At 38.6% G+C, this 22,351-nt stretch overlaps 1 protein-coding gene across 3 annotated transcripts in view; it reads right to left on the reverse strand.

Moving 5' to 3' along the window:
- The window catches only part of CADM2 (cell adhesion molecule 2), a 356,070-nt gene that overhangs the window by 97,855 nt on the left and 235,864 nt on the right, over positions 1 to 22,351 (reverse strand). For all 3 annotated transcript variants that reach the window (XM_053386462.1, XM_053386460.1, XM_053386461.1), the window contains 2 exons: positions 10,648 to 10,800; positions 4,959 to 5,096 (listed from right to left, as the gene is read on the reverse strand). In XM_053386462.1, the coding sequence (XP_053242437.1) occupies positions 4,959 to 5,096; positions 10,648 to 10,800 (291 nt within the window). The remainder of the gene's footprint in view (positions 1 to 4,958; positions 5,097 to 10,647; positions 10,801 to 22,351) is intronic.

A 22,351-nucleotide genomic window follows, 5' to 3' on the forward strand; every position in this document is an offset into this window, starting at 1 on the left:
CCAGGTGGTGCAGAATGCAGTGGACAGACTGCTGGTGTGGGTAGATGACAATAGCATGTGACAACACAGTTATAACATCAGCTTTGGCTGCCCATCTACTACTTAGCTAGATTCAAGCCCTAAAAAAATTAGGACTAATTCAGGGCTTGACTAAACACTTATATCCCAGCTCAATCACTGAGATAATCTGCATGCATGTCATCAGTTGTTATTTGAGTTGGCAAAGCTCACTTGATATCAACACAAAATAGAACCTTTGGTGTCATTGACCCAGTCCTATGAAATGGTCTGCTAATAGAGAATCAGAAAACTTTTCTGCACCACCAGGCTTATGCTGGCAAATAAGATTACAGTGGTACCTAGGGTTAAGTACTTAATTCATTCTGGAGGTCCGTTCTTAGCCTGAAACTGTTCTTAACCTGAAGCACCACTTTAGCTAATGGGGCGTCCCGCTGCTGCCGTGCCGCCGGAGCACAATTTCTGTTCTTATCCTGAAGCAAAGTTCTTAACCCGAGGTACTATTTCTGGGTTAGTGGAGTCTGTAACCTGAAGCATCTGTAACCTGAAGCGTATGTAACCCGAGGTACCACTGTAGATCTTTTCCCTAATGAATAGTTAGTGTTCATATATATTTGATTTTTTTTGTCTCTGTGTATAATAAACCACTTTGATTCTTTATGATATAGTGATAGATAAATGTATTTTAAATAAATAATGTCATTTGGCCCTTATTATATTACCATGCCATCCACCACTGGTCAATGAAAGTTTAATCTGAATTAATATCCAATATGTGATTCCCAAGTGGGCAATATTCAAAGTGAAAATGGAAGGGAAGCCATTGTGAAAGTCAGGTGGATAGAAAACAATGCATACCGAGAGATGGCATATCCATCCCTACACTGAAAGAGAAATTTGTGATGGTCTCTAATGTGTAGGGGCTGGACATATTAAGAATGAGATGGGCATTATTTAGCCATCTTTGCATGAAGAGACGCTGGTGGACTCAAGAAAATAGTGCCATAGTGATATATCTGGTTTCCTATGATTTGAGAATTGAGATTCTGCCCTCTTGTAGATCATTTTTACTACAAAAAGGCTCCAGTAGAAAGGTAAAATTTTGGTTGCGGAGCCAAATTCTCTCTGCCCTGATTGATTGGACTAGAGCATGTGTAGACATCATTTCGCTCAATATCAACATTGTGGCGCTTTCTGATGGCTGATACTTTGTGAGTGATAAACTATCCTGTCTGACCAGATTACAGGGATGTAATAGCAGAGAAGAAGGAAAGTTTTTACTTATCCAAATTATCTCATCAGTATCTAGAAATGTGAAACACAAGACTTAAGTAAACAAACATATCAGCCTGTTAATTATATATCCATTTATCTGGAAGTAAGCCCTATTGAACTAACTTGTATAGAACTGCACTGTCAGGGTTCCCAGCATGAAGTGACCAGCCATTTTAAAGAATTAGACAGTAGTAAAAATAGAATTGAGTGTCCTGTCTAAGTTATCTTAATGAGCTAGCAGCTAGATGTTTTCAAATAAGCCTACATTTGTATCAAGGCAGTGGGAGGTCCAAGAGAAAGAGTTCATTGAAGATTGCTATTCTTCCTTCTAAAGTGATTGTTTTCTTGTGTCTGCAAGACTCCCCTGAATTTTTTTGCAGCTAAGTAGACATTGATAGAGTAGAATTTTCTGAATTGTTCTCATGTTTGTTAGCGTGCTAATTCAGAGCCCAGCATGATTGTTGCTCATTTGAAAAAAGCTCAACTGAGTATTGTTTCTGCTATAAGAGGGAGCAAGTAGCTTTGAGCATTGCTTTCTTGCCTAAAAATGAGCTCCCTTACCACTGCGCTAGGCCAGGGTATTTCTTTACCATACTTTCTAATTCAAAATGCTGGCCAGGTTTCTGGACGTCATATTTAGTTGCTTGTTCAAAGTACTAACTGACTTACTACTCCCACGGTGCCAGGCTATTGCAAATCCTTCCACATCTTTGCAACAGGCTTAAGCATGCAATGCCTGAAAAAGTAAAGGAATAACTTGCTCCCCTTCCCTCTGATCTATTATTATATTCAGAACACTTATCTGCAGCTGGGAATATGTGATTTTTTTCACCCAACAGCTAGAATCAGGGAAATTACTTGCATCTCCACCCTTGTATGAACTATGGTGTGAAAGCTAATGTTCAATTCAACCTGCTTTATTAACTAAGAATGACAAGAATTGCTTGGAACGTCCCCCAGCTATGATGCAGGATAATGCGTATTTTCTGTATGCATATTTTGGCCATGGGAATTCAGATACATTTTAATTCTGACAAAATTAATATTTCTCTATCCATTACTATCTTCTGATTTTGATTTAGAAATATTGCATGGCACGAAATGTTACAGGGGTTGGGAGGATGAGGAAATTTTCTTTTTTTCTCTTTCTTTTCCTAAATATGCTAGTGTTTGTTGTATTATACATTACTCAGTGTTGGTGGATATTAAATAAAGATTAATGGTTTAGCCGATTACTTCTGCAACGTTGCTTGGAGAAGCTTCACGGCCAACTAATGCCATACAATTTTGACACTCACAGATTCTAATTGAATATTTTAAGGAAAGAGCTAGATTGAGACATTATTGCAAAAGAGGTGTTAAAAATTATAGCAGCAATGTAACATGATCACTTGTATTTCTGGCAGCAGACACAAAGAGCAAGAAATTGCAAAGCAGAGAGAAAATCAAGATTGCATTAAAAACACTTTATATGGTTGTTGTTTCTCAGAAGAAATGTTAACAGTGTAACCATTTTAAACTGTAGTTTGTAAAAATGTTGAGTATTCAACGTATTTTGTCTTGCAACATGTGCCTCAATCACTCATTCATATCCTTCAATAGGTTAATATATTGGGAATGTAATGTATATAATAAGATCTGTCCATGGCGCCTGTTAAAATATCAGCACTCTTCTAACAGGCAATGCATTATTATACATATATATTATTATATACCCAATTATCTAATCCTGATATGGTAGTTTTGAACTCTCATTCAGGAATGCTAACAATTTGATAAGCTCTTAAGGTAGATACCAACAACAGAGCCATGATAAATCTCATCCAACCTTTCTTCTGAAGCCTTTGTATACTCGTGGCATCTTCTTTCCATGTTAGTTTTCCAGGTGTTTGTTTTAACAAATAAGCACAAAAAGTACAGCAGTGAGTACTTTCTGAAAATGCTAACTGTGAAATGGCCTTTATGTGCGAGAAGATACACAATAAGCTTTGTGTGGGAAATGGGCCTTTCTGTGATGATATCCAGACTATGGAACTCCCTGATTTCAGAAGTTAATTTGATCTTGACCTTCATTTAATGAAGACATTTTTACTGTTAGGAGGTTTTCTTTGTTTTTGGTCTACCATACTGAGGTGTTTTAATGCTATCCTAATGAACTGATCAAGAAGTTTTTGTCTGCTACATTTGCCGCTGCATGAATGCTGTTTTGCTTTCCTATTTTATTGCTTTTATGACTTTCTTTTGTAGTTTTTTTTTAATGAAGAATCCTCACAGACACTGACTCACTTACTAAGTGCCCAGACAGCAGACAATGTGATCCAGTGTGCACTGGGAACAGAAAACAACCAGAGAATAGGCAAGAGGTAGCAGAAGGGATTGCTTTGTGATTTTTCAGTGTATATAAAGTAGCAGCAATTTTCCTTATCATCTCCCATGCCCATTTTTCTTTCTTTTGTTTATTCTGCCTCCTCTTTTTGTCTTTCTCTCTTTTTTCCCGCCTTCCCTTTCCTCCTTACTTCCAGTCTTTCCCCTTTCCTACCTTTATTTTTTTCTCTGCCCCCTAGGTAGCTAGAGTGAGGTTACAGAGTATGAAGGGATGTATATGTAAAAGAGGTGTGGATGGGATTTGAACTCTTAGCCTCACCACTTTTCTCTCTGTGAAAGGGTTTTTGTGAATTGCTTTGATACCATGCATGGATTCTGCTTCTTGGGTTAATGGACTCCGAGCGTCACCATTCTGCTTTTGGTGAAATTGACTTTTAAAGCTTGCTGTAGTGGCAGAGTTAATGACTAGTCATTTCTATGCCTGGTGCAGGTTCCAAAATTTTGTGGTTTGTCCGTACTTGAGAAAACTACTGAATATCTGCTCAGTAATTCTACTGCATTCTGTAAGTATGTTTTGTACCTTTACAAGGCAGGAAGATGGGGACAAAAAAAGGAGCTGGTCCCCCCTACCGTTTGGCAGTTGCCCTATCCTGAACTCTACCAACCCCAATGGGCACCATCTAATTCTAATGGGAAGTTATGTGATTTAATCTGCCAGGAAAAAGTGAAAAGGGATGTAGTGATTGCTCCACCCAGCCAGAGCAAAGAAGCAGCTACATAGGCCAAGGACATAAAACTGTGGTGGTGGAAAAACAGAGATATATATGGAGTGAAGCAGTGACCCGACACATTTCTATCCAACCTGTGTACTTGGTATTTGTGAATGTTGACTATCAGGTACATGCATTATTTTCATCACTGTGTGGAATTACTGTGGGGGAATTGTGCTGCAAACCCTAGGCTGGTGTGGGAAAGAAGACACTGATACATAGAGCCTTGGCTCTTTTCACCAACAAAGGAATCAGAAGGTGGTTAACTCATCTTCATCAGAGAGTTTTCAGCAAAGGCTAGATGGTCACCCATCAGAGGTAGTGCAGTAGCAGGTCTCTTCCTCTGCAGGAATGAACTAGATGCCTTCTGTCGCAATGATTTTATGAACTGGGTTACCCACTCATAGCAGCATGAGAAATACTTAGCATTTGCTTAGAAAATTCATTTGGTTACTCTTTGATTATCTACCAGGAATGGAACAGTAACAGTTTTGCAAATCAAATCCACTTCTTTGCTTGTTTAATTAACAATTGTTTCTTATAAATGAAATATGCAATTCTGAACAATACCTTTCACCTCTTTGTCATTCTTGAACCATCTGATATCTGCAGCTGGCTTGCTACCAGAAGTTTTGCATGTAAGCTCCATCCTGTCACCTTCCATAACCGGTGAAATAAATCCACTAATTTGAGGAACCTCTGGAACACCTAGCAAAAAGCATAAGCATGATTTATAATGTTGATACCATACGAGTTGTTTTAAATGCTTTTAACAGTGCAGAGAGGTAAAATGGCATTACTGATTAGTACAATTTCTACTGGTACAGACATTTATTTCAGCAATACCAAGTTTAGTGACACTAATCTATAATCTTTTTTAAAATCCAAGGCACTACATATCCAACATAAGAGTTGCATAAATTTCTCCCCAAATAAACAAGCATTCTGAATCTTTGAACAATTTTGCAGACTTCCTTTTTCAGTTTCAAAACAATGGATTCCTGATTCTAAGCATATCATGTTGAGAAGTAAAAGCCAAGAACCCCAGAGTTGTCCGCGACTAGACCTAACTGTCAGGGGCCCTTAGTATGAACTAAGCTAATATCTGAAAGCTTTACAGTATAATTTGAGCTAGCAATACAGAAAGAAAAGAGGCCATATAAAAGTTATACTTATTCCAGTCTAATTAGTTAATAAGAAGTTAAAATTCACTGATATCCTTTCTGTAGATCATAGTGTGGTTTTGATCAAACCATACGATCATAATTTATATCCTGTATAAATTATGATTTCATGGACTACACAGAAACAGTGAATTTCCATGCAGACCGTGAAATTGGACTCAGTGTGCAGCTGGAGCTCAGAGACTTTTGTGCACTGTGGAAAGACAGCCAAGCAATTGAAGCAAATCTGGATGCGCCAACAGGTTCAGAAGCCTGTGTATCTGTAAGGTGATGAGGTGTGGGCCTCAGGGCAGGCAAGAGCATGTCAAGCTGAGCCCAGCACTTTCCATTTTCATTGCTTTGTCAGCAACTAGAGCCTTTCTATTAACTATTTGCTAGTGTGGCTTGTCTCTGAATTCTATGTTATTGTCCTAACTCCACATTTCTTGCTTTTTCGCCTCTATCCTCACTCCACTAGAAATAATTTTAACAATAATTTTAATAGGGGTACTGAGATGGGGAAGAGGAGAAAACAGGAATAGAACATGAAGAAGCAGACACAGCAGTAGATGGTTTACCATTGATCAATAGTAACTATGTATTTTAGAAGGCTGGTTTGTTTATTCACTATGCATTTGGGTGCCTCTTAATATATCATCACCAAATTTTGCATGATGGTTCCTGAAATCAAGGAGCAGGGATTTTTCTATGGTTAGCTGTGGTTTAATGTCATTTTGAATCAAGATGGTGGACTGAACCTGTGGGAGCCATACTGATTTTAATGACTGATTTCAAAATTGAACTGATTAATTGTCTTTCTTAGAAGTCCCAAGCAATGCTGGGCAAGAGGCTGCTAGCGACTTATAATCAGGGATAGACCAATCTATTTCTGGTGTGTCTAACTCTTGTAGATGTTTCATCTCCCTTCTCCTTTAATATGCATTTTTAGAAAAATCCACACAAAAATAGACAGCTATATTCTGATTTGCAGTTTAGTCCTAGAGATGTGGATCAAGTCAGCTTCTACGAGAATTGTCAGAAACCGAATTCCTCCAGCATCCCTGTTCATAATGTGGTGCCATCAGTTGTGATAGAAATGAAAGATGGATGGGAACCCTGAGTGAAGCAAAAATGGAAAAATGGTCCCAGAGATTTTGAAATAAGGAGACAATGAAGTAATACAGATAACTAACAAAGAAAATAATAGAGTAGAAGGAAATGGCAAGGTGGAGAGATTTAGAGTACACAAGACAGTCCTGATCTATACTTTTCTTCCAGAGGTGCTAAAGAATTCTTAGTTATCTTCTCCAAATAAGTGGATATTTTTATACACTCCCCACAAAAGGTGGTTATTTCTACATTCCAGAACACTAGCATCTTAGGTGCAGATAAATTTTCATAGATATCCAATTGTTAGTATTGCTCATCTATCTTTACTGAAAGGAACAACCAGTTATTTTCCTGTTGGAGAATTCCTCATACATCCCCCAAACTGTCTCAGCTAGATATTCTGTTAGACCATTGATCATCAGTTATTTGTTCAAACCCCAGACATATCGTACTATTGTGAATTATGCTTTTCAGCTCCCCAGGTAAGCATTTTGAACCATACCATGCTATTGCATATCAGTTCCTTATTCCAAGTACAGAGTAGACTAGGTATTATGCAGTGTATGGAAATTAATGCTGGACTCTTAAATTCAATGGTTCTTTAACTAAAGGAGAGATTCTGCTAGTCGTTGTGCTGAGTTATTTCCTTCTAGTAGATCCTACCACAGTGTTGCAAGCCCATTGTTTGTTAAAAATAGCTAAGGCAGAAGATGAATGATGACAGATCAATGGCATCAGGGGACAGACAGGGATGTAAAGGAGTTTACGTGGTAAACATAGAAGAGTAGAAAAAGCATGTGACGTGATAAGGAAAAATAGGTTACAGCAAAAAGGAGAACAGCCTTGGTGAGAAATAGAAAAACAAAAACAAGATGCACTGATAATGACAGGGGAGACCACAGAGCAGCAGAGGGTAAGGTAAGGTAAGTTATAAGGCACAAGAAGTCACACAGTGCACGCTGGGCAGAGAGGCCAGACCTTGGTGCCAAATAACACCTTCACTATCACTTGGCCCTCTTCGTCTAAAATTAACCCAGACTGCAGATGCCTCTTTCAGAAGCAACATACAGTCCAGTGCAGCCTTACACCACAGGAAAAAATACAAGCATGAAACACATCCCACCAAATGTCCACGTAAATGGAAGGGGAAATTTAAAAACAAATGTAAAAATGATGAGGTTATAATTCTAAGAATGCTTACTAGGAAGTTGGCCTCACTGAACAGAATGGGAATTATTTCTGTGTAAATATATCAATAGTATTGCTTCACAAATTAGCTAAGAAGGGTTAGGATGAGGAATACATCCTTCCATTGCCTTTTTTTATCCATTCTTATCACACACAGTGATAAGGGCAACACTATTTTAAGAATGCTGTTTATGTAATTCATTGACTTTATCACTGGACAGAAGTCAGATATAATTTACAATGCACCTCACTTTGTCATTCAGCTTTTTTAAAACAACAACAACAACACTTCTATCTAAATTCATAGGTAGCTGATTATGCCTGAGCAGTAGTCAACACATGAAAGAAACAGCAGAGTTTTTTTCAATGCATTAATTCTCTCCAAGATGTGTGATATGTTATCCTTAATAATACCCCTAACATTAAAATCTAATAATTCAAAAGACTGAAAAGGGAACTGATATATACAAAAATTTCCTATCTTATTAAAAAGATGGCACGAACGAATTACAGGAAAAGAGATTTTTTAAACTGATTTGATAATTGCCCTTACATTACAAAAAAGAGAGAGAAAAACTACAGCTTGACAAATGCCTTTTAAACATTGCTTTCCCTAGAACCACAAAGATAGTGGGGGTATATTACACACTGAGTTTAAACGGCCGCCTGTTTATTATTATTATTATCTTAAGATATGCTTCTTTAGATTGAAAACTGACCTGCGTTTGTCTTTATCCTGGAATACTCTGTTCTGAGTTGGTTCCCCCTCCCCTTTAACGTCAAACAGGTAAAATAGTCTCAGTGGAACTAGCAGAGGCACATATTTCATATCCTAGGCACAAAAGCAATTCCCTGGCTGGATTAAGTTTAATATTACTGGCACACAGAACATTTTACATCAGCCTTATTAAATTCAACTCTCACCTTACTATATACAAAGAGTCAAAAGCAGAGAAAAAACTGAAAAAGGGACGAGTAAGAAAAGGTAAGAAGAACATGTCAAACTCAGGGGGCAACTCCTAGATCCAGAGACCCCCATGCACAGCAGCAGCCTATATATAAATTGCTATATGCAAAGTTCTCCCCCTGTCCCTGAGCAGATGGTCAGCACTGGCAACTCTGACAGTGCTAGTATATTGGAGGTGGGGAGGTACCTGCAATTATCATCCTCATTCTCCATAGATGCCATCAGTCCAATGGTATACATGCAGTGCAGGATTAACACACACACAGCTTGCTTTCAATCACATAGTGTTGCATCCAGAAGGTAGTTCATTGACAGACATCTTATATCATAGGCAGAATTGCCTTGCTGGATTAGCGTACCAATTTTTTATAGCGTATTAGTAGCATATACAGAGGTGTGTGTGTGCTTGTGGACACAAACATTCATAGATTCTTATGAATCTTGATGCCTCAACTATTTTCTGGGTCACTTCCCAAGTCTTTTGCTTTATAGCTTTTCTTTATGTGTTAAAAAAGGTGGAATATTTTGAAGTTAAAGAAGCTGGCCATCCTTGTGGAAATGTGCATTTCCGTTAAAGTAGAAAGGGAGTAAGGAACAAAATAGATGGTCTTAGTGCCTTTTCATTAGACACGTTTACTTCTTCCCCTGTCCACTATATAGCATTGTAGTGAGAAAAGGAGCACATATAACAAACAAATAAACAAACAAACTCCTTAGTCCTTGGACTGTACAGTGTACTGTGGTTTCTGTATCAACCCAGGTTACAAGATACTGCAACAAAACTGCAGTTCTACAGATTCTGAAAGGCAGTGAAAGATGAATGCATGAGTCACTTGCATTTCTTTTCATGCTTCTGAGCAATGTGCATTAACTTAGGACACACCCTTATACCACGTAAGACTATTTGTCCATTTAGCCTAACATGGTATACTCTTGACTTTCAGCAATTATTGAGAATCTTTCATTTCATCATCTAATCATGGTGTATCTTCATATCACCTGATCCTTTTAACTAAAGGCAGTAGGGACTGTACTTAGAATCTTTGCATAAAGAGCTTGTGTTCTGCTATTAGGCTATGGTCCCTACCTATCTTCCAAATGAAAAGATAAATGGGTTTTTAATGCTATTCCATTTGTTATCCAACAATGTCAGTCCAGATGTTTTGGAGTACAGCTTCCACCAGCCCCAGCAAGCATGGCCAATTATGAGGAATGATGGGGGTTTAAGTCTACAGCATCAGGAGGAGACCACATTGGCTACACCAGTTTAAGAGATTCACTAATTTGTCATTTATAATTGTCAAATATAATTTTCACTACAGATAATCTCAGTATAAAGCAATAATAGCCACTGTGTCTACTCAATATAAAAGGCTGGTTCAGATGTAACACTAAAATATAGTTTAGCATTATGAGAATGAGCCTAGCCTATCTCCAAGCTAGTGTACTTCATTTTTCCACCTAGTGCAGCTACAAAGAAGAGTCTAGGAGCTACATCACCTGAACTTGGACAAAGTAAGTATGATTAGTAGAAGTTAACTCAAGGCATAGTTTATCAAGTTGGCTTGTTCTCACTAAATTTAGTTAAAATAAACCATAGTTTTTGATTCAGATGACTTGCTGTGGTTAGCTTCCAAACTCCTCCTTACAACCATGTCTGAAGGGGAGACCTTGAGGGGAGACCAGGCTCATTTTTGTAGCAATATGCCATGGTTCAGCACAACATCTGAATGCAGCCATATTCTGCAGAATCCCCTAAAGTTCATAAGAAGCTATATAAGTTATCTTGTCAACGGTTTTCTCTTTGGTATTCTCAACCTGTTATGCTTACCCAAAACGGTGAGGAAAGCCTTGGAAGTCTTGACAGGCATAGTAAATAAAGAACAGGTGTATTGCCCTTCATCTGACAGTGACACATCAGTGACTCTGATGGTTAGTTCATGCCACGAAGCTCGAAGCAGCTCAATCCTATTGTCCCTCAAAGCTGTAAAGCAAAAAATAAAACATATGTTCAAAATATTTCATAAATGAACATTGTAATACCATCTTCAATGTAGCAGGTTTAATGTGAAGTTGTAGAAATATGTTAGGTATAGAGTTTTTTAAAAAGTAATTTCATACCATTTATATCACAGAGCTTTACAAATGCTCAGTTTGGCAAATATTGGACAAGACAAATAAAATATTGCTTTAAAATCAAAATACGAAACAAGAAGAAATCAAAAGCTACAATTTTGCAAAATAGTCTTCTTTGTAGGTAACCTGAATGGATTATTACCACAGAACAAATCACCACATTCTTTGCATTAAGTGATACACAACAGCAACGGCTGGTGTTCATCTCACTTGTATCGTCTAGAATTTTTATGTGTCTGGGAGAGTTTGTATTCCGAAATCAGTTCAGTTTAAAAACACACAACCCAAACCTATAGTTTAGCTAGTTTTGCACTCCGGGTTCACTATATTCAATTGTTTCCCCCTGAAAGCAGATCATGGGACTGTAGGCTTGGCTCAAGCATTGGTACAAGATAACATCATATATCTTGAAACAACAACAATATTGATTTTCCTTATTTATTAGTGTGTGTATATATATGTGTCACTTGCCAACTTACTTGTTAATAATCCAGAATGGTGAACTGAAAGAAACATATTGCTAGGGAATAGTTTTTTGAGCCCTTGAGACCACTCTTTAGTGTTTTTAGGTCTCAGGAATTGGGTGGTGGTGGTGACGGTAGGGATACACTTTTCCAGGATCCAGAGGTCATAAGGCGTCCCCGCCACATTTATAGGCTCTTTACCATAAGAAAAAAATCAGCCTAAATTATAAATCCATGCTTGAAGATTATTAAAATATATTTCCCCATGTCTATGAGTACTAGACATTATATGCCTTTAGGAACATAGTTATAGATTGGATTGCACATTTCTTTGAATTTTCTGAACCACATTCAAGGAGAAAATAAGTAGGAGCAGGAAGATAGGACAAGCAGAGATAGCTGAATGTGCACTGAGGTACATGGTTATTCCCATTGACATATTGAATAGATGGAGGATGGTTCTTCTTGAAAGTGTATACTGAGTTGCTTTTATTGTATATTGTGTTTTAAATTGTTGTGACCCAGCCTTGTGACTCAGGTGTGATGTGGGGCAGGATATAAATATTAAAGAAACACACACACACTTAAATAATAAATACTTGCATAGGTTTCTTTGAGTCAGACAATCTCACCAATGCATGGATATTGAGGTAGTACCAGGGAAAGTGCCTGATCACCTCATCTGTCTCCTGAGAAATCTCTATGTGGGACAAGAAGCTACAGTTAGAACTGGATATGGAACAACTGATTGGTTCAAAATTGGGAAAGGAGTACGACAAGGCTGTATATTGTCTCCCTGGTTATTTACCTTATATGCAGAATTCATCATGCGAAAGGCTGGGCTGGATGAATCCCAACCCAGAATTAAGATCGCTGGAAGAAATATCAACAACCTCCGATATGCAGATGACACAACCTTGATGGCAGAAAGTGAGGAGGAATTAAAGAACCTTTTAATGAGGGTGAAAGAGGAGAGCGCAAAATATGGTCTGAAGCTCAACATCAAAAAAATGAAGATCATGGCCACTGGTCCCACCACCTCCTGGCAAATAGAAGGGGAAGAAATGGAGGCAGTGAGAGATTTTACTTTCTTGGGCTCCATGATCACTGCAGATGGTGACAGCAGTCACGAAATTAAAAGACGCCTGCTCCTTGGGAGAAAGGCGATGGCAAACCTAGACAGGATCATTAAAAGCAGAGACATCACCTTACCAACAAAAGTCCGTGTAGTTAAAGCCATGGTTTTCCCAGTAGTGATGTATGGAAGTGAGAGCTGGACCATAAAGAAGGCTGATCACCGAAGAATTGATGCTTTTGAATTATGGTGCTGGAGGAGACTCTTGAGAGTCCCATTGGACTGCAAGAAGATCAAACGTATCCATTCTTAAGGAAATCAGCCCTGAGTGCTCACTGGAAGGACAGATCCTGAAGCTGAGGCTCCAATACTTTGGCTACCTCATGAGAAGAGAAGACTCACTGGAAAAGACCCTGATGCTGGGAAAGATGGAGGGCACAAGGAGAAGGGGACGACAGAGGACGAGATGGTTGGACAGTGTTCTCGAAGCTACAAACATGAGTCTGACCAAACTGCGGGAGGTAGTGAAAAATAGGAGTGCCTGGTGTGCTCTGGTCCATGGGGTCACGGAGAGTCGGACACGACTAAACGACTAAACAACAACAACCAGGGAAAGTCACATGTCCTTGGGAGTATGGGATAGGGAATAGTGTGCTTCCCCCTTTCACACAAGTAATATGTAATGGGGGGGTACAGTCAGGGAACAAAATGTGAGCTGACTGGTAGACTGTATGTGCAAATCTTCAGGGAATTTGCTTGCTGCCTGGTAGGAGTGTCTGCTGTTTACATCCACACATGATCTACTTGTATATTTGAAAATAAAGCAAATGTTACAACCATGTTTTCAGTCTTCAGGGCTCTCATTGAAATGAACTAAAGTTTAATGAGCTCTACCCTTGGATGTTTTCTTCACTTAGGGAAGTGGGGAGTGTACTACTGTATCTGTGTTGTGTATACATGAAGTGTACACCATCTTATGTGAATCAATAATATCAAGCAGCTCCTGGTCAACCTCCAGTGGTAGGAGTTTCACATTTTCATACTTGTAACACACCTGTATAAATGGTGATGCTGATGAGATTTCCCTACACCTGTCAACTGTAGTGCCAAAAAACCTGCCAGGACTGCAGTCCCACCCTCAGAATGCAGTTGTTGGCCATCTACCATTGTCAAAGAGGGACTGCTGCCACATGTGTTCTCCCAGGGTAGCAGGGCATTGCCCACCTCACAGTAAGTTCTGCCATGCTTATAAACCACTGGGAACCTGATGCACACATTACTCCTCCTACACACTAAATATTGTTTTAATAAAATGCACAAATCACTTCCTCAGGCAGAATTCCCCAGGCCAATACAGATTACTGGAAGAAGACAAGTCATCAGAAAAATGAGATGGGACAGGGAAGAGGTATTTTTTTATAGAGAATCTCTTTAAAATATCGATTTCAAAATGATACATTTCTGTTTTGGTAACGAAAGAAATTAAGAGAAAATAAGAGAAAATATCAAATGAATATTTGGAAGTACTAGAGTTGCAGAACTGCACAAAATGTTAATAAATTCTCCACTCTGGAGATGTTGTAAGTAGTATTTCCCCAGCTATATACAAAGCCTTGCAATCTTTCCTTCCATTCTATTGGGGAGGGGAGGCAACTGAATCAATCTCTCAGACAGTTCTACTAATAAAATTGCAGCCAAGATACATAGCATGAGAGAGCATATAGAAAATAAATTATTTTAGTGCTCTCAACACATTTTGGATTCACACAGTTCAATTTATTCATGTGATCAATCTTGATCATTTCCACTTCTGTGCTGAGATAGACAATTTCATGAATGAATCGGGTAATCAAAGACATAAGCACCCACCCCCCTAATATGAAACAGTGCTAAATAGAGCAATATAGAAAGGGAATTGTTGTTGATTAGCCCCGAAGGAATAAGTTTAGCAGCTGTAGAAGCCACATAAAAAAGTGACTGCAACAATGACCATGCAGCTGAAAAGCTTTTACTACCTCAGGCTGTTAGCATTTCTCTGTTATCAACAATGAAAAGAAGCAAGCTAATATGAATGGACATAATATATAATGAGATTCTTAAAAGTGAGGTCTGCTACAAAAACAACAACAATTTCTGACACACTAGTTCTAATTTATTATTTGCTGTTATTACAGTAGTTGTGCCTCCTAATTGGGTTGCCCAGATATCATAAAACAAAAATAAATGCTAATTTTGCAGGTACTTAAGTCTCTTTCCCTTCATTTTACTTAAGCTTGTTGCTAGCTGGTTGCAGGGTTACACCCATCATTTCTATCCAATGAAGAAAGCTGCATCATCTTGGTTTCCCTCCTCTGCAGACATTCCAGGTTGTCAACATCCTTCTTAAATTGTGGTGCCCAGAATTGGATACAGTATTCCAGGTGTGGTCTGACTGAGGAAGCATAGAGTGGTACTAGAAAAGGCTGTGGTGTGTGCTTGCATGTGTATGTGTAGTGCCCATGACAGTTTCTGCAGTTTGGCCCCAAAAATTAGCTGATCTTTGCTCAAAATGAATCTCCAGAAATTTCCATGCTAGTTACCTATGCTGAAAAAGACTGTAGCTACTGCTTCTAAAATGTTTTCCACAAAGACTGTAGCTATATTAATAAATGTATTTATGGCCACTAATAGAAAGAAAACAAATAGTTCCCGGTGAACATTTCCAGTTTATGGGGGGGAATTGATTCCTGGAGTATCAACAACATACAATCCATAATAGATGTGAGGACCCATTTTTTGGGGGGAAATTAAGGAAAACAATCTTTAAAGATAAACAGCAGCCTAAACCAGACCTGACAGACTTGACTGATGACATAATACCCTCTTCCTCTTGTGGTGGTGACACAAAAATGCCAAAGGACACAAAACTGTCAGTCTTCTTGTTTATTTTCTATCTTAGACTAATAAAAGGATGTGTGTGATTGACAGAAGACAGAGATGGGCATGGACCCAGGCATCCAGTGTGCACTTTTGTTTGAAAAATGTATTGATGTTTTGAGGGTTGTGATATTTATTATTGCCTTTTTCTACCCCAACTTTGCTTTCCCTTTAACAACAATTTTTCAGATGCTATCTTAGTGATTATTAAATCCTCATTGTTAATAATAGCTGGTGCTACTTTATTAACAATTTGGACAACTGTGTGGTGCTAGAACTATATGGCAAATAAAAATATTCATAGAATCATAGAGTTGGAAGAGACCACAAGGGCCATCGAGTCCAACCCCCTGCCAAGCAGGAAACACCAACTTATCCACCAACTTATTGAAATAAGGATCATTACTCTTTAAGCTTCCTCAAACTATAAATTACCTTTTGATCAAAAGGTAAGTAACTATCTTGGCAAACAAAGTTTTGCAATATCAGCACCTCACCAAAAGAAGGTAGGAAGAAAGAAAAAAGGGCAATGTTTATTTTTGTTCTAGAAAAAAAAAGTAGAATATAATTCAGTATTTAGGGGTTCTTAACAATGCAGTGAAAAATATAATTGTTCTACAAAATGCACAGGGGCTGCAATCCTATACACATTTACCTGGAAATAAGCTCTACTAAACCAAAATAGTCTTACTTCCAAGAAAAAATGCACAGGATTGCTCTGCAAAGCAACACTAAGTACCATGACAAATTACTGTGCAAGCTGTTTTGTAAAATAATAGTTTATACTGTAAAGCATTACACATTTTGACTGTGAAGCTGGAATGGCAAAGCACACATTAATTTATTTTAGTCTATGAATCTTCAGCATGATCTTGCGATTTAGAATACAATTGGGCTATTGAAGATTAGGATTGGCAGCCAGTCAGATTTGCTGTCTTTGCTGCTGGTGATTGGGCTACCATTGGGCATGCATTTGCACGAAGGTCACATGAAGATGTTAGTGAAGTGCTAACTGATAGCTACAAGGGTCATATGACTTCTGTTTCTTATTTCAGCAGGAATTGCAGATGTTCTTGAAAGTCAATATAAGGTTTGAGTAATATGCCACAAAAATGTGTCTTGTGTGTATCAGCATGGATAGCTCAGTGATTTAAATGATTTTTGTTCTTCCTTAAATCTTAGGTGGTTACTCTGGGTATGTTAATACTCCCCTGTTTCTGAGTGACTCCAGTTTTGGAAAATCACATTGGCACAGGGGCACTATTAGTGGGCGGGGGGGGGGGAGTACATTGTCAAATCCAATTTAACTTTGACTTGTGATGTCATCACATTTATTAATGCCCACCGTGAAGACCTGTGAATTCAGCCTGTAACTGCAATCATATCGAACATATAATTTAAAAGGCACAGATACCAAGATGTCCAAATTACCAAAATCATATGCCCATTTTGTATATGCAGACTCTCAACTACCTCCAGGCAAAGTCCATTTAATGGACAGTTGTGTAAGTGTAGGTCGGTGGAAACAAGCGAGAGACATAGATTACAAGTTCCATTTGAAATATGAATCCTGGGAAACTGCTTATCCTCACTAAGGCAAATTCCCAGTCTGTGTAATGAGAATATTTACTTTGTGCCTAGGGGTATCACAGGATTTAATTGACTAATGCTTGCTTGCAAAGGTCACAGTAAGTGCTGAATCTGTGAAAGAAGTAGAAATACAACTAAAAAATATGAAGCGCTTAGGGACACAAGGCTTCGGGAAGATGCAGAAGTAACCAAATGTACTGTAAGTGGTGTTCATTCTGAACACTGAATTGTACTGACTAGTACACCACATTCAGCTATGTTTGTTGTTACTTCTGTCATATGAAAGCTAATGCAATGATTTTCTGTTAAGAGGATGAACAATAGCATTTGATTGCCACATCCCTGACCTCCCCCTGCTCTTAATTCTGATCATGTTCACCCACATCGCAACTAGTTTGGCCCTGTGCTTCTGCTGCAGCCCAGGCTTGGCCAGAGAGGCACTGGGATTGCACAGTTCCTTTGCTCAGAATCTTGGAGTTTTGGATTTTGATTTATTTTTTTGTGCACTGTCTTCTAGTGTTCAGCACTATATGAAGTTTTGAATGGATCCTCTAAAGCACATGCAAAATGTAGGTGTGTTTTTATTTTTTCACATTGTAGTAGTTGTCTTGGGAGACAATAGAAGAGGGTGCTTTGAGGGGGTGAAGTCAAGCAGTTGCAGAGTCTGCTGCAGCTGTATAGACTGATATGGGAGAGATGTGTTCTGTTGCTGCTGGGGCAAATGAAGGTGTCCAGTTGTGCTGCCGCAGATACACCATGCTGTTTCTTCTTTCTGTGCTCATCCCAATGGTCATTCTTGGCCACTGCTGTGGGAGAGCACATCTTTGTATGAGACTCTGTCCTGCCACGTGATGCCCAAAATATTCCTGACACACTGCATGTGGAAGGCATTGCCCCTGGCTGTAATTTGCCCATGACTCACTTCCATGAAGCAGCATGCTCAACACACAAGCCTGGCAGACCTTAATCTTAGTACTGGTTTGTTAGTATCACATTCTCCCATACCCTTTTGGATCCACGAGCCATTGCCAAAGCTGTCTTGCCCATACGTTTGTCCAGTTCAGCACTGATGGACAAATTGCTGGTTATGGTGTAACCCAGGTAATAAAACAAATACGGAATACAATGTTAGCTTGACTCTAGTATAAAGGAAGTTATGAGGTGAGGACAAAGTTATTCACATCACTACCACCATCTTAGGCAGATGATACTAGTAAGGGGTAAATCATAAAAAAGGCATGCCCTCAACAACAGAGAAGCATAAACAAAGTAGGTTTATGCTGTAGATGAGAAAAGAAAAATAGGATGTGGGGAAAATGTAAGCTGGGGCCACGGGTTCAAATCCTACCTCCTTGAATTGTGCATATAGGGTGTGTGTGTGTGTTTGTGTGTGTGTGTACACATGAACACAAGAGTGGGGTGGTCAATTTTTCCCTGCACACTCCCCCCCCACTTGCATGCAGCAGTGGGCTGAAAAGGGTTCTACAACACTAAATTAATATGTTGATCATACAAACGGTGTGAATTGTTACACAGAGCTGAACCTGTATACTGTTAGATTGTATTTTAAGTAGTTGTCATTAGATTTTAAATGTATTTTTGTACGATGAAAACAGCAATGAATCAATCCATTTATAGTTTAAGAATGTAAATGTAAATATATTTATGCTCTTCTGCTTTTAGGGTGCTTTTCTACTTCTTGTACTCAGGGTCACCAGAGACCCTCTTTTGTTGCGTCTGAAGAGAAGAATCAGAGCAGTTATCCATCCCATGTGAGTTCTGGGTCACAGATACTACCTAAGCAGTTGGGGATAAACCCATAGAGAATTGACAAACATGAATAGTTGCATTTTTAATTTAAAAAAGAAAAGAAAAACAGCAGTTGCATAGCTTTAAGTGTCCTATAAGTAAGCCTCTATAGATGCAGGGGTTTGTACTGCAATTTTGTAGAAGTAAGACTACAAATAATACAGGAAATATAGAGTTGTTAGTAGCAGCTATCATTATTTTAAATTTTGCACCAGTTTTCTGTGTTAGTTGCCTTTTATTTGCCTCCTCATGAATTCTGATATGTCACGTTTATATAATAATTTTCTTGTAATGTACAGGCACAGCATCATCAACTTGACAAATTAGCAATTCCATTTTCTGACTATGTTTTAATAGCATTAAGATATTTAATAGTGAAGCACTGCATTGCTGTTAGTGCATCATTTCAGTGGCTGAAATTATTTGTTCCTTGGCAACGTGACACAGTAAACAAGTTGAACTAAGCTTCAGTAACGTACACCCTACCATGTCTTATTGCTTAAGTAATATACAAAAGCTGTCTAGCCAGTGAACACAACAGCAGGTTAAAAAAAAAAAACATTCAACTCACATATTTCAGATAATAACACAGTATTTTATTATAATTTCAGGTGCAAGAGCCTGCCAACATTTCAGCCATCTGGCCTTTCTGAGGGCACTATACAAGTAAAATATGTGAATGAAAGATGTGACCTGAATACATTTACTTTTTATTTGCTGTACTCAGCTTTCGCTAAGCTAAAGGCTCTTTTCTAGAGTGCCTTTTATTTAGTTAAGCTACAGCTTTCTAAATATGAGTGTATACCAATGTAGAATATATTTTAAGATTATTTTAAACATAGCCTCACACTGTAGGAATGGGATCTCTCTCTATCCATCCTTTTCTATCTCTAATCTCTAATCAAAATTAATTTAGATCAGTAGCTTTCAACCAGTGTACCGTGGCACCCTGGGGTGCTTTGAATGATGGTCAGGGGTGTGGCAGGCAACCCTGGCCTCTGTCCCTCTTTCCTTCCCTCCCTCCTCTGATGCCCTTTCCTATCTCTGCAACTGCCACCACAGCTGCCTCCAAAGGTAAGATGCTGGCCTCACTTTCACCTTTGGCCAGTCTAACAGACTAAGGCTGGGGGCATCATTGAAAGTTTCTATTTTTAGATCACTGAAAGTTTCCATGTTGTATCTATTCTTTATAAGCGCAACAGCTGCAAATGTCTTTCTAGAGAATCTTCCTGTTTGTTTATTCCCTCTCTGATATATATAAATTTAGCCAATTCTATTGGCTCTGAAATTTCCCTTAAGTTAACAAACCATTCCTTTAGGAAGGCACAGAGCACTATGCCCTTTTTGCCACCAATACGCAGGAAGCTATCTTAGACCAAGTGACTAGTCCTCGGATGTAATGTGAAGCAAAAATATGGCTGGGTTTTTTTGTCAGGGGAGAAGCAAAGTTCTTGTCATTTCAACACTGCATGTTCACATTTAAACCATAGTTTAATTTAAGTATGGTTTAAATAGAGAACTGAAGGCCAGAAAATCTTCTTCCACAAAAGGAATCTATACTCAGCTTTTCCATTGTTTTAAAGTCCTAACAAAATAACATTCAAATAAAGCATGAATGATATAGTATGGACTTTGCTTAGTGCCTAATGAAGTCACAGTGATCTTTAGCAAAACAGTTCCATAGTTTCAGAACCACCATCAAAAAGTTTAATCACTTTTACTCTTTGTTTCCCAGATGTACAATATAGGCTTATGAGACAAATATGAGCAATTGTTATCCAGTATATTAACATAGATGTGTTCCTATATTCCTCTACAACCATAAAGGGAAATTGTAATATACAGAAACACCACTGATTAACTTTGAACTGGGGAATTATGGAGTAAAACACCCAATATCTAGTTTATATTTGCACATTAAATTTAACTTTTGGGGAACTGGTTTCATATAAGAGCTGAACAAAACCCCATATTGATGTGAACTGCATGACCAAAAGGACCTAAACCCATTTCCCTTCTCCCACCCCCGACCCCCCCAAACATTTTTACATTCCGGCAACCAGCAGTGAAACCTGAACCACTCATGCACTTCACAATACAACAACTATCTATACCTTTCCTATATGCATCAGATACTATTTTAAAGTGGGGGGGGGAGAGAAGGATATACTATATAACAGCCAGGATCTGGTGGTGGGGTGCAGTGAGCTGGGCATGCATAGAAGACCTTGAACTTATGTACTTTTACAGGATTTTTATCTTCCTGTAGCTGCATACTATCACCCAGCTGGAACCGACCTTTGTCCATTCTTAGAATTATTTATGTCAAAATCAAACGTGGGACAATGACTTTCGTTTAATGCATTTCCATAACAAAGCAATGCTTAAAAATAACTGCTGGGGAATTTCAAATCCTGTTCTGTCCACAGAATAGTGGCTTGAATTTAAAGGCACGCTGATAGCTAGGAAAAGAATGAGCACTTTTGTATTTTGCTCTTGTAATGAATATGGAGTATCGTACATTTTAAAGCAATCTGTAACCCTGCAGATATTGTACTGTGCCATTAATAGCTTTGATTACAGCCACTCCATTAGTCCAGCTGAAGTAGAATGAGTGGATGAGAGCCAATAGGCCTCACAGCAAGGATTTACAGGGCCACTGATTGCCTAAATATTTGATCTTTGTCTTCATCATACATCAAATACAGTATTTACTTGATAGCTAAGTGGTCACCCCTCTGTTATAAAGAGTTCATTATCTCTGCAAGTCATTTTGGGAGTTGTAGTTCTTGGAACAAATTGTTTTCTTCTACATGAAATAAAAGCTGGTTATTGACTCGATTAGCGGTAATAGAAAATAGAAATGATTTTCATTAGTAATACAGATAATGTTTGCACTAATCTCACAGAAAACCAGACCACCATAAAATACTAATGGGTTGGCATTGAGAGTATATCTCACAGATAACTGATTTTTCTCCTACTAAAAGTAAATGAGTTTACATGAAATAACAGGCAGATCTTTCAATAATAGCAGAAGGACTTATTGTGTACTTTTGACCTCCTCAGAAATGCCAAATAATGGCATCAAAAATGATAACACTGATTATGGGGCGACTATAGGCATACACTTGGGACTGATCCATGACTCAGATTAAGCAGAATTCCCACAGGGGGACTGACAGCTCACTTTCTTAGGGGAGCAGCCACATCTTCCACATTTAAAAGAAGCTTCCCCATTCTGGACATTTGCAGGGCCTCCACATGGGCCTCCATGCACACATTTGCCAAACACTATAAGATAGATTCATGGGCCTCACTCAACACAGTCTTTGGGAGAAAAGTACTTCAGCAGGTAGTCAGTCCATGACCCTACTCCTCTTCTACTCATACATACTACAACTGTTTTACATCCCATACCAGGACTGCCCTCCAGAAAACTCTGGGGGGGAACGGAAATTCTTACCATGAATTTCTATTCCTGTGGTTCCTGGAGGGCAGGGGCCACTTCTCACCAGAGGCCAGGTCATGGAACATAACAGTAA

Source organism: Podarcis raffonei, chromosome 4 (assembly GCF_027172205.1).
Source record: "Podarcis raffonei isolate rPodRaf1 chromosome 4, rPodRaf1.pri, whole genome shotgun sequence".
Lineage (NCBI taxonomy): Eukaryota > Metazoa > Chordata > Lepidosauria > Squamata > Lacertidae > Podarcis > Podarcis raffonei.